A 14,318-nucleotide genomic window follows, 5' to 3' on the forward strand; every position below is an offset into this window, starting at 1 on the left:
GAGCAATATTCTAAACATGGACGAATCTGGGTCTTGTAGAGGATTAAAAACTGTTGCGGAGTACATAGCTTTTTGGTCTTAAAGAGGGCTCCAAGTTTTTGAGAAGCTGTCTTAGCTAGTTCGGTCATGTGACTATACCAGGACATATTACGTCCATCCTCATTACCCAACAGGTGAATTTGCCATTTTGGTGGTATTTTATGTCTATACAAGGCCAAATCTGGGTCTTTGCTGTTGTAATGTTGGGCCATAACGAGGGGTAGAAATTAAACAGCAAAATGTATTGTTTCTATAGCGCTGATTTTGTCCTTTTGACCCAGAATTACTCTAAGATAATCTGGCTTAATAGTAAATTTTAAATAAGGGATATTAATCGTTATAAAATTGTCGGTAGTTTGAAACACTTTTGGTCTATTATTTTGTGGGCTAGTTTTTTCGGCAATGGTCGAATTTGTATCTGGAGTACGTTTTGTAATTGAACGAGTTATAGCGAAAATTTTTGTAGATGTGGCAGATATGTTTTTAATAGAACACTAGCATTATCTTGAACATCTATTCCTACGAATTTAGTTAGTACTTCGCGAGTGTTAGGAAAAGTGCCTGCTTCCATTATTAATTTGACTTTTTCGGACCTAGTATTAGATTTAATAGCTGTGACGACCGCATCAGTGCAATATATTTCGGCTGTATCAGCGGGTACTCCTTCACTAATGTAAGCTCTTCTTAAACTACCTATCAAGATTTCAATTTCTTCGGCTTATTTAACATTATCTTTATTTGTTTGTTTTAGGTTAAGAAGTTTAGAGTTAACTGATTTTGAGCTTTCGGTTTTTATATTGTCTTTAAGTTTTTGTATAATTTGGGTTAAGGTCGCGTCGTTGTCGGTAATTAAGTCTCTAGCTCTACCGCTAAGTTTTGTTTTGACGTAAGCAACTGCATTTGCCTCGTGACCTGTCGAATTTGCATTGAGCAGTGATAGCGCATCTAAAAATGTCTGTAGCTTGTCTGCACTTCCGTCAAATTCATTCGATACTAGTTTACTAGCTAAGTTAAAAAAATCGATAATTGAAGTAGACATTTTTAAGTCTTTTAAGTCTCTGTCAGGCGTCAAGTCTTGATCTGAGTCAAATTCAATAGTTTCGTCTTTTATTTCGGGGTTTATACATTCAAGGCAAGAGCTAGGGATTTTATAATTTATACGTAAAACTTGGAATGATCTAACTACCCTATCTCTAACGGTTGTAAATAGTTTCAATACTAACTGTTTTTGTTTATCATCCAATGACGGGAATATTTTCTTTACTATCTCAATGAATGTATTATAGTTATGAATTAAATTTTGTAAAACTTCGTTTCTTACTCTACTTGATTTGGGGACTAATGTCTTTAAAATTCTCTTAGATTCATTAATTATGATTGTTTTTATATCGGATAACCTTGTAAAGACCGACTCCCAATCAGAAGGCATAAATTAAAATAATTATATAAATACTACTAAAGCCCAATAAAATAACCTAGCACTACTAACAAACGTAACTAATTTATACCTAAATTTATTTTAAAACAGAGCGTTATTAAATATGTAGCTCAGGCATTAATATTACATCATAAACTTTAATTAATTATATATAGTCTATATTTGTTCAAAAAGAATTCTGAAATTTGATAAATTGTCCATCCGTCAACGTTCCATAAAAAATACTAGAATCCTATACCAGCTCCAGCGTTGCGTTGTGTAGCATCTCTTTTTTTTGCCTGGGATTTTACCTAAGTATACTACTACTCCTTGTACTATGTATTGCCACCCCGGTTGCTACTGGTCCACACTCTCCATCTGACACTTCCGTTAAACATCAGCGGTATTGGCCTGTGATCTTAAAACCATACTTCGCGAAATGTCTCGTTTTAAACCTCTGCGGTAACCCTTTCTAAGCTGTGTCCTACTATAACTAGCAAACTGAACGTAATAACGTACATAAGCACCCTTATGTCGGTGGGTGTTTGCAAAAGGTCATCTTCCACAATGAAGTTAGAATTGACTACACCGCTGCTCGCAACTTCACTTTCTTTAGAGTTTTTAGTACCCATTTCGAATTGGAAAAAAGTCACTTAAGTTCACTTTTAACTTTCATCTGAGAACTTTCCAGAACGCGCGTACACTACGAGCATCTCAAACGCGTTGGCAGGGTCGCCATGTAATGTTGGGCCATAACGAGGGGTAGAAATTAAACAGCGATTGAACTTTACCACTTTTCTATTGTCTTAATAGTTTGGAATTACCTTTTTATAATTAATGATGACACATAAGATTGGTTCATAATTACGATATAGTTTACCTACGTAGACAGTAAACTGCAATATCACCAAAACATAGGTGACCTGGTTATAAATAATTAACAGTTAGTGTATAGGGTGTATACATAGATAGAGATATAAAAGAATAAAATAATTGACTTGAAGGGCACCACACTGTATTAAACTCAAGTTGATGTACAGGAGAAAGAGATGCATCTGATCTCAAACCTTTTTGAGGTACGTCCATCGATAGCAACCTGGATGAATCGGTCTCTGAGAAAGTTACTAAGCCAGCTGATGAGTACTGTACGATCTCAACTTATTCAGAAGGTTGGCATGTCAAACCCTATCAAAAGCCTTCGATGTATCCAATGCTCTAGATTCTCTATTTTTGATTCCTCTGATTTAAATTTCATATGTCTTGTATATCTCACTTATTTGCCTTCAAGAGAAGTTATTTTATGTTATGAAAATTTATTTTAGGAACGGTTGCCTTATAGAAATTGTGTGATAACAGGAGGGCCTTTAATTAATGGCAATATTATAAATGTAAATAGTGAATCTCCTCATCTATCTCAACATCCGGCGTCAGCTCCTGATGGTCCTGCCTTATTATCGCTCGGAAGAGAACAACAGTTAGCAGCTATTCAACTATCACATTACGTATACACTTTACTTTGTATTATATCTCAGTTAATGACTACGAACGAAAGGTAAGTACATGTATTACGAAAACAAATTTCAATGGAATTAAATTTTTTATTATTTTCAGTTTGCAAGCTCAAGTAGCGACGTTGAAAGGCGGTGCCGATTCAAAGCAATATAGACACAACCAGCAATTGGAAGAGTTGAGAAATCTTCAAGATAAATTGAGTGGGGAAAAGGCTGCGTGGAACGCCTTGAAAGAACAAGAAACCAAAGAATTGGAAGAGAAGAAAGCAGAACTACAAAGATTGCAGGTAAAAATATATATTTTGTAAGACACAAGCACGAGAGGGAAAACTATTACACTCTAGTAGTGTCTGCTGTATGTTATAGTGTACTGTAAAGACGTGCTTTGGTAGCTGGGTTGCACTTCTCCGTAGAAAGGAGTCCCAATAAATTGACGTTTTGGGCGTCAGCAGGCGAACTCGATGTTCATGAGCCACGTCTGCCCTGTCGAGTAGGTCTTGCAAATACTGCTCCAGATGGTATTATGTTGGAAGGCTCCTACCGTGCAGAGCTTCTATGCTTGAAGCTGTCCTGGACAACTCTGGATTGTCTAAAGTCGAACTGTTCTCTTCTGTATTGAGTCGAGTATCTTCGGGGTATGCTGGGGAGCCGAGCTCCAAATATGTGACCAATACTTCAAAGATAGACGAATCTAGACCTTGTAGAGGATTAGAAGCTTTTTGGCAATAAAGAGGACTCCAAATTGTACAATAAGCGACTTTGCGACTTTTATATCCATATAGGACCAAATCCTGAACGCAGTGCCGGTAAAAACAGCAGCTTGGGTCTGCATTAAAGTCAATCAGATTAATTTCACTTCAGAATGTTTTCAATATCGATATTGATGGTGGTGATCTATTGCTACTTACGGCTTTGTGTGTTACTAAAGTTTGTGGGGGCGGCTGATTTGAACGACGACACCAGTGCGCTATCGTAGGCGAAGCTCTAGATCGTGTATGCAGTCTTGTCATGTTGATAATTTTTGCATTCAAACGATCCAACAACTCTTTGTAGTACTGATTGTCTCTCCCGATGGAGAAAGAACAATATTCCATGCTGAAGCAGTCATTCCACTCATATTTCTGGAGTAACCACCACAATTGAACGACCAGAACATACACCACCATCGGTGTCTGGACAATCACGTTTAATTTCAGCAAACCCATAGCAAATGGTTCTTTTTGATGGAGCAGAGTCTGGATAACTGATTTGAAGATATATTTTTTTTATCGAGAAGCAACAAATAATTAACAAATGAAATTGTTTTGAAAATGACAAAAGTAGCTTTACTTAAATGGCTGTTAGACTAATCAAAACGTCATGAAATTTTAGACATAATCTTTTGAACGACTTATTGAGTGATTTAATATCACAATCATCTTCAAAAACAGCTGATGACACTGCTAAACCAAATATAATGATATTATCTGGTGCTTCAACTCTTCCATGAGTTAATATCAGGCTGGAAGGACCAAACTATGTCATTGTGTAATAATATAATAATAATCTAACTTGATATTTCATATAAAATCAATTTAAAATGAAAAGAGTCCTAAAATGAATATAAATCATAACTAAAAACATATGAACGGGTCTAGGAAGTAGATAATTGATTCTTTTATTATTAATCACTTATTGTTATATTTATTTACATAAATTATTGTCATATCTCCCGTACTATTAATCTATCCGGTTTGATAACAATCATCTAGAAATAATTATAATAAAATCAAAGTGCAATTTTCTAATTATATAATTGCCTGCAGGTTTGCGTTTAGAATTATATTGACCTTCATATTAGGAGCTGTTAGTTATGCTAAGAATTTCAAATACATATCAACGGTATTTTTAGTTAGAATTCAATTAGGTTAATTATCATATGAGTAACTTTCTCAGCAAATTAATTATTCACGTTATTGTCATAATCCTTAACAACAGCTTACTGTTTATCTTAGATTCGTACGAATTAGGAGTGTGACAGATTTTTAATTCGAGTAAACTTTTTATAATTCAGGAACAAATTCGTGCCGAACAAGACGACGTCGCTCAACAAAGAGAACAGTTATTCAGAAAAATGGAGATGTTAACTAACAAAGGTTTATTGGTAAACGTACCAATACCTCCCCCGGGTATTGCCGACGATAGTAGCAAAGAAACTTCTGAAGATAGTAGTCCTCAATCGGATTCTTCTTCTGCAACCAGCGCTTCTGGAGGTGGTAGCAGTTTAACGCATTCAAGTTCTTCCGTAGATAGACGAAAAGATTCCAAATGGACTAAAGGTGAGCCATATACATGTAATTTTAATTTTACATCAATCAACTTACCCAGTATACTACCGACCTTGACTTTTACTTATAAAAGTTGAATTCATTGTCTCATATGACCATTTATTTTACTCTGAAGTTACTGAAGGTAAACTGAGTTATATTTACCTTACCTCGCGGCACTACAGTTCTGCCCGATCCCTGTCTTCTTCATTAACAGACCTCCATAGCATTCTGTCCTTTCTAACTTAGTTGGAATTTCTGGAACCGTTGGTGATATTCATACTGAATACTGTTCACACTAACACTACACCAACACTCACAATTACACTGTCTGATGAGTGTTTCGATAATCAAGTAATCGTCTTGAGACTGAAGGTAAACAGTTTACTGTGTTACCGAGTGTTGGTGTAAACAGTGTATTCAGTATTCTGTCCTTTGACTTGGAGCAACATCTTGTAATCCGCATAGTTCGACATTGTTTAATCTTCTCATTATTGGCCTTCCTTTTCTAGGATTGAACACTTCAATTCGCGAAAATTACGAAGTGGGCGACATCTGTTGATTTTGTTTCAAACTTCAATAGAGGTGAACAATAAAGCCACAATACGAACTAATTAGACCTGAAGTTTGTGGACGCAAATGGTTTTTGTTCCTTCTAGGTCACATAATACTGCTTTAAAAACCATTTTCCATTTTTTTATTGGTCTGCTTCTGACTCCTATATATGCTATGATGTTGAAAGGGAGTTACTTTCGTCATTTCTAGACCGATTCTTAAACAAAACTTTTTGTTCCAACCACACAAACACGTTAAGGAAATTACAAAAATAAATAAAGTCTTAACAAAATCACCAGAAACACATGCGCCATCTAGTGATATGTGACTTTCGCTAATATTTATAACTTATGGAATTTGGAATCTTCCATATGTTGAATATGTCCAAACCATTGGATTCTTCGAGCTCTGATGTTTATCCGACTTTTCTTTCAAACCTTCTTAATATGTTTTTGTTGTACTCTGTCAGCATCCATGTTTCACCACCATATAAGACTAGTGGGCGAATAAGAGTTTTGTAAAACTACATAAAAAGCACAAGAGGGTAAACCCTATTGTACTTGATTAGTTCTAGTAGTGCCTACCGTGTGGAAATGCCTAAGGATATTTCTTTATACAAAGCGTTTCAAAAATAAGATGAGTAGTTTGTACTATAAAATAATATTTACCTTGAATCATCATCGCGTAAAAAAAGAAGTGGATGCTTTGCCTTCAAGTGATTCCTTAAATTGGTAGTGTTACCACATGACTTAATGTTTTTTTTACATTTCCTACAAACTGAGGTGTCTCCATTTCCAGATTTATTGAAGTAATGCCAAAGTAAGCTTCTTCCTCTATTTTCTTCCATATTCCTAAAAAAATCATAATTCAGACAAAAAATGCTGCATCTGCACATCATTCACATTATTTTTATTACCGACTGCAAGAATAAAGTTTAAACTAGCCGTCCTCAAAAAATTTGACAGTACTATAATATACAGAGTTCGACAAAAGTCCGGTCCCCAGTAAAACTGTTTTTATAAATGATCATCTGTAACAAAAACTATAAAATAATTGGCACGCAAACCTGGATCCTCTTCAATGGAATTAGTAATAATCATAATCATAAAAATTAGCAATAGTCATAATCATAATAACAAATTAGTAATTTGGTTATGCTTTGAAACTTACCTTGATTTTTTCTTTGCACACTGTAAACAATTAATCGGAAAGCACAGTGATAAGATAGGTCATATTAAAAAAACAAACGTTATGTGAAATATCAAAACTCTATTACGATGTACACTGCCAAAACGTCATATCACAACGGTTCTAATAAAGCAAATGATCTAATACTTTCTGTCCTGTGATCCAAAAACATGCAGCAGCAAAACTATCTATGTGGCACTAGGTCGCAAAGGTTTCTTCTTTCGCCGACACCTATAGATATTAAATAAAATAAAAAACTTACAAAGACGCGGGTCGCTGAACACTGATAATGATATTTTCTATTTTTTTAAGGTAAATGCCATTTGTAGAGAGCTTTTTAAGAATAATTTTTGTATCTAGTTAACTAAATAAGTTTAAATGTTATGTACCTAATTATCAATATGTAGGTATTTGTATTTGGTTAAAGCGATTAATTAAAAGGGAGTGTGCTCTTGCTTAATTTTATGTAATTGTTTAATATAATAAATAATTGTGATCCATTTAATACAATGTGGGCCAAAGAGATCGAAAACTCAAAACAAATATTTCTTGATTACGGCAGCAACAAAGTTGAAAAATAACATTGTAATTTGATTCCCACCAAAATAAAACTAAACAATAGAAATATTTCTTATTATTCATTTCTCAGAGAGAGGATTTTATTCTTAATAGGTAAGTTTCTGCAAAGAAAAAAAAAAGAAATTGACGATGTCAAGTTTTGGATCCCGTACACCTACAGAACAGTGTATCGAGTTACAGGTTACAGGACTACAAAAAAGTGCAAAAGTGTGAAAATTATGAAGAAGAATCACTATTCGATAAATTGATTATTTTCGATTAATCGATTATTTCCGAATATTCGATTTTTTCGATTAATTGATATTTTTATATTTTCCGATTTATCGATATTTTTTGATTATTTTCGATTACCGATTGTTTTTAAAAATATATATCGATTAATCGATTATTTTTCGTTTAATCGATTATTTTGCCCACCCCTAGTTACCACATATAAACACCAGAACTTCTTTCTAAAAGTATATTGTTTGATAGCATCGGATTCATAGATGAATAGCTACGATTTTTGTAAATCGGATTTATTTTCAACTTTTTAAATATTTTTGTATTTTCAGGAAATTCACAAATAAAACCGCAACTTCCTCTAAATCTGATATCTGCTACGAATCAACAAAAGGTGTCACAGAACGTGCATATAAAACAACAAATTCCTTTGAAGTTGGCTTCGAAGTTAAGCGGAGATTTTTCCAAATCGAGTTTGGGTAGTGTGCAACAGATGTTACCTTTGAAATTGAGCCAGGATGAAAAAGTACGAAGAACCAGCACATCTGGATATCAACGATTAGGCTCAGATAACAGTTTCAGTCCCCCATCGGGGGAAACGGTTAGTTGAACTTTATTTTTAACAAGGGGGGCATAATTGTGAGTAAGGAAACAAACCCTTGACATCAAGCATCGTTTTTATGAACTTTTGACATGAGAATTTCATTGGTAAAAGAGATTTTTTTTCTACATATAATGAGTGATTTCTTTATGATTTTCTTTTTCTATACAGTTCAATGATACAGTTGAAGTCACAAATAATTGTTTTTATCTTTTCCAAATAAACAACACTATATCGTGTGTAAACCAGTTGATTGTTGTGATTTAGCACGGTTCGTATGGTTCTCTATGAGTCCAGTTCACTCAAGTGACTGCTTATTTACAGGTTTCATCCAATTTCATTTTATTCGTACAAAAAATTCTATTAATTTTGCCTAAACAATTCCAAATAGCCCTCTAATCATCGAGTCGCTCTATTTTTGTCCTGTTGTAAAGAAAGATGTTTTTTAAATACTTATACTAGAATCTTCTAACCTTTTTTCAAGCAAAAATCCACGGCGGATTCTTTGCAATCAAGCGAAAAGTAACAAAAAAAATTCAGATCAAAACCCATCAGAATTGATAACTCCATAATACAAAAGCAGGTAGTGGTTTGCACAATAAGAAGTCTTTTTTCATCAATAGTTTTTGCATGAGTCATCGCTTTATTATGAAGGTATGAGTGAGTACCCTCAAAATGACGTAATTTAACTGGAACCATCGAATTGTTACGAAGGATTCGCGAACTTTCTTGATAAGGCCCAGTTACTCCAATTCAACAGGGTACAGCAACTAATTGTGTGACTGTTCTTCATTTGGCCATCCTCCTTTATCATTAGTTTTCTTGCTGTGTAGAAACTATTAGATTCTTCATTCATCCCGGCTTCATATACAGAGCCACGGTGGAAATAATAAACAGCATAAAGCAAATGGTGCAATGGCGAAGAAAGCTCAAGATTAAACGATTGATTGATCGACTGAGATCGCACCATTTCCGAAGATTATGGTAAAAGGTTTCTTCGCATCAAGCACCTTGAACTGGCACGCACGCTATCCTTAAGATTTCTACAGAAAGTCAAGCAAGGAGACCACATCCATCGGCAGTAAACTACCTGTCTGTCAACACTTGGAATCGCAGCCGCCGATCAAAAGTGACCACGGATCCACTATAAAGAGCCCTAGGAGGTCCATGGACAATACGTTGGGAGCCCTGTCCACTATCTACCAATTCCAATGTAAAGTTTTCCATCACAACCTTTCTCAATTTGATGTAACCCTCATTTTTGCACATCCTCATCGTCAAGAATCATCAGTGTTTGTATTACCATGTTTTAACTCCGAAAATCTATAAATAATGGATGATTTTCCTGGAGAACAGTCACCATAATATTATATATGCTTAATTAACATATAGAATTTTTTTTGTTTCCTTTATATCAATAGAGTCACTTAACAAAATTGTTGGGTAGATTGAGCTCAAAATTTGACAGTTGTCATTTGAATTCTTCTTGGATTAGGCGATCTGATATATAGCACAATTGTTTTGATTAATTGAGTATTATTTCAGACTCCAACTGGAACCCAACACGTTCATAGTAGAACGGGTTCGAGTCCTGCAATGATGCAGGCTTCGCCGCCGAATTCAACACCTTCGAGTCAGTGTCAAAGTCCAGGAGGTGCCAAAGCGACTCGCACACACACTTATCCCAAACTTCCGGATAAGTTCAAAGTTAGAAACGATCAGCAACCGCCCACCGATGAAGAGGTGATATATTTCTGACGACTCTCCAGCAGAACAAAACATTTTTTTTGTACCCTCATTAATACGAAAGTATAGGAACTCGTTATTATTGTGGTTTTCTGTATCGTTTTTATTCTTTATATATTTTACTAGAAACTTATATCCCAGTGTCGAATGTATTAACATTGTTGAATCACTGTTTGTCAATTTTTAGTTTCAATTTGCTCTGATATAAACTCCTAGACAAAATTAACCCACCACTTCAATTAACCTAAATATTAAACACTACGTTACATTGAAATGATAATGAACACCTGCAAATTAGTCGAATATGACCTTAACATAACCTTAATTTGCATTATTTTCTCCATAAAAGTTTGTTTTTGCTAGAAAACCACAAATACCTCCAAATTGAAAAAAAATTAGTAAACGAGAATTAATGCATATGGGCCAACCCCTAATACAGTGTAGGTCCTCTTCTTCTTCTTATAACTGCATTGATGCATCATGACGTGCTTGATATCATCTTTTTGAGATAGTCCACTTAAGGACGAGCGTTATGTTCAACAAACGGAGCATTATATGTTTGACAATAATGTTGTCTAAGTAATATTGGGCATTCATAGACCTTGTACGTATAGGGACCAATTCCATACGAGCATAGAAGTAAATTCCTCCACAAAACATTTTAGACCCACCACCAAATGGCATTTAAACAGAGATATTACAGCTGGCAAACCTTTCTCCTTGCTTTCGCCAGACACGCTCACGTCCATCTGGAGCTTTAAGGCTAACTTTAGGTTCATAGGACAACAGAACCCGTTTCCAATCATTGAGGGTCCAATTCTGATGTAGTCTTGCAAAATTTAATCTCAGAAATTCGTGTTCTCTGGTAAGCAAGTGTTTTTTGGTTGGTATTCCGTGGCTTCATGTAAACATTTTCTAACCGTTCGAGACGATGTATCGATAATTAATTTATTAGCAGATTGCTGGTGAGTCTCCTGCTTCTGAGAGCACGTTGTCTCAAAAAACGATCAACAATTTGCAACGTTTACGTTCTTTTCCTGGTCCAGCAACATATCGCATTGAATATCCTTCATTCAGGAGAGTCGATGCTCGCACTCCCTCCTCCATTGGCAAATATCTTTGGTAGTTGTTTTTTACTTGATATTCTCCCAAATGAACTTACAAACATGCATGTAATAAAAACAATTATAATCAACAACTGGTTTCTAAAAGAAACATTGCTTCAATCAGCAATTTTTCAGAAAATGTTAACACAGTTTTAGTCTAAAACAAGTTGGAATTTCTGGAACTGTTGGTGAAATTCATGCTGAACACACTGTTTATACTACCAATACACCAAACTCACAGTTACATTGTTAACCTTCAGTTCCCTGAAGACGATAACTTGGTTATCGAAACGCGCGCTAGACAGTGTAATTGTGAGTGTTGGTGTAAACATTGTGTTCACTAAATCTTAAACGAGATTCCATGGTCCAGGATTCCAGTAGTCCATGGCCTACTTGTCGTACAGTAAGTTATCAATAAATGAATAGTATCGAGAAAAACATAAGTGGTGCGTTATGAGTTTATCTTAGTTTAAATGACAACCGGATGTAGGTTTCTATGTGAATATATCAATTCAAATTTCTTGTATTACTTATATTTTATTTATTTAGTTTAAGGTTTTAATAATATTTTAATACAGATCTGAACTTACTTTTTACTATTCTCTTGTCTTTCGTATAGTAGATATCTACTTTTTATTTTCCAAAATAGATTTACGCAATTTGATATGAAGATTGAAGGTATTTGAGTCAATGTAGTATGCGCAAACATTATTACAACCGATTTGTCCGAAATAAGAATTTTTATAAAAAAAAAAAACTATAATACACACTATTACACAAAACACACAATTAACACTTTTTGGTCCTTCGAGTCCCATACGAATCAGTGGAAGACTCGAAAGACCAGATAATGTAATTGTAGTGGTAGTATACAACTTAATACCAACTTAAAAACTCAATTGACTTAATTACCTCGAGTAAACGTAAATCTCGTTACCGTATACTTGCGTTTGTCTTCCTCGAAATTCCGTTCGAATCAGTATTTTTGGATATACTCAAATCTTGTGACAATACAATATTCTAGGATATGATTTCTCTCGTTTTAAATTTTAGATGATTAGTAACTTTTAAAACTGATATTGTGAATATAGTACAGATCGAATCCATAAAAAATCGAATGAAAAGAAAGTATAACAATCACTGAATCAATTCAAAGCTCTAATAAACTAAGTACAATAGATTGCAGTGATATTAAATTTGATAATTTCCAATTTTTATTAGGAAAATGTTTCATAAATAATCGTAAATAGTTAAAAACAGTTTATTTTCTTGTGAATAATTGATACATTTTTTGATTTATTGAATTTCTGAAAATCCAGGGTATCTTTTATGAAAACGCCGGTAGATGCGCCTGATGCAGCGTGAGGTCTCTTAAAAGTCAATGTTCAGAGTTTGCACGCGAGTTATGTGCGTTTGTTTCAATGTGTCAATTTGATATTTCATCTTTTGGAAATATTTTTTCTTCTAACAGCAGCTAATAGCCCGGGAATGTAAAGTCGAAAAATGTTGCTGACACCAAGAAATATCCTTGGCTAATATGTCAACTATCATCGATCAACTATTATAAAAATTATTTTATGGGAATACCTGCAGGGATCATCACCGAATTAGATAAACTACAAAGTTTCCGCGGGATTATTTATACCATCGAGGTAATGCAATCATGGTAAATTCACGTTGAACCATAAACTTTACCGTTAATAGGCACTCTTATCGATCAATTCCTAGTTTTTAGTAATTTAGAACCTAATTCTTGTTCTTAACCCGAAATGATTTTACTTTGACATTTCGTTACTAATACAGTTTGGATTGCAACTATTACACGACATCATTTAATAAACTCCGTATCTGGTACACAGTTGACACCGCTACTACCGTACCACTTTGTTGAAATGAAAACTGTTTATTGGAAAAATATACCGTGCAAACAAAGTAACGACTCTTTTCCATCGTCAATAACAGTTAAAAAGTGGTTTGCTGATTTTAAACGCGGTAGCACAACTAGCGATAATGCTGAATGCTTTTGTCGGTCGGTTTTACATCCAAAAAATCATTTTGTGCCATCGTAAATTAAATTTATCGAGATAGTGGTGGATTTGAAGATATCAAAGAATAATATATCGAGTATTTTGCCTTTTAAAAAGTTATGCTCGCCGCTCATCAAAAATGATTCAAACTACTGTTTGAAGCTGGATAAACGAATTTATTGCGATGGTATGTGATATTAATGCATTGCTGGATCAAATATATCGTCAGCTGAATGGACTGCAACTTGTTAAAACCGATGATTTCTCTATTTCCACATACTATAAATTTGATTGTTCGTTTTACTATACCGCTTGAATTGACAAATTTTTGATGAACTTTCGGAAAATTAAGGGTTGAAGCAATAGTTTTATCATGTTATAGGGTATAAAATTTCATACAATTTTTGTACCGATCAAATTTTTTATGCGAACAATGGTGAAAGGTATATCAGCATAAGAAAATCAAATTTGTCCTAGCCCTGATTGCTAACTTCAACGGATTTCATTAGAGAATTCGGTAAAATGGTTCCAATTTTCCCAGACTATATTTTATGGTATTATTATAGGATATTAAATACTTACTTACCCTTGTTGAGAAAGCATTTATAGAAATTCTGTATGAAAAAACCTTCGACCTTATTCTTTATACGGATGCCTTCAAAATTCCAAAACCACGAACTCGATTCTTTGGGGTTACATTCGACGTGTAATGTTTACTCTAGTGAACTATATAGTATCCTTTCAAATTTATCTCTCCTCCTTTATTTCAAAATTTTTCGGAAAATTTTCAATTATTTGCTTAAAAATCAGAAATATTCATTCCAACGAAAATAATTTTATGAATGATTCAATAAAAATTGATAATTTTGGCGTCTATAGGGGGAATTTCTAAGCTTGATTGCCTTAGAAAAACGGCTTAATAGATTTACGAAATTTTTCCTAGAAAACTATAGCTTTTATAAAAAAATTGTAAGGGACTTTTTTTATCTTAAAAAACATCATATACTGAACTAATGGGAAA

General features: G+C 34.2%; 1 protein-coding gene across 13 annotated transcripts in view; it reads left to right on the forward strand.

Annotated features, from left to right (window-relative positions):
• Positions 1 to 12,369, forward strand: part of LOC130450689 (rho guanine nucleotide exchange factor 18) — a 103,817-nt gene extending 91,448 nt beyond the window's left edge. For all 13 annotated transcript variants that reach the window (XM_056789230.1, XM_056789231.1, XM_056789233.1 and 10 more), the window contains 5 exons: positions 2,779 to 3,008; positions 3,068 to 3,254; positions 5,021 to 5,285; positions 8,150 to 8,418; positions 9,964 to 12,369. In XM_056789230.1, coding sequence (XP_056645208.1) covers positions 2,779 to 3,008; positions 3,068 to 3,254; positions 5,021 to 5,285; positions 8,150 to 8,418; positions 9,964 to 10,176 — 1,164 coding nt within the window. In that variant the 3' untranslated portion in view covers positions 10,177 to 12,369. The remainder of the gene's footprint in view (positions 1 to 2,778; positions 3,009 to 3,067; positions 3,255 to 5,020; positions 5,286 to 8,149; positions 8,419 to 9,963) is intronic.
• The last annotated feature ends 1,949 nt before the right edge of the window (positions 12,370 to 14,318 follow it).

Source organism: Diorhabda sublineata, chromosome X (assembly GCF_026230105.1).
Source record: "Diorhabda sublineata isolate icDioSubl1.1 chromosome X, icDioSubl1.1, whole genome shotgun sequence".
NCBI lineage: Eukaryota > Metazoa > Arthropoda > Insecta > Coleoptera > Chrysomelidae > Diorhabda > Diorhabda sublineata.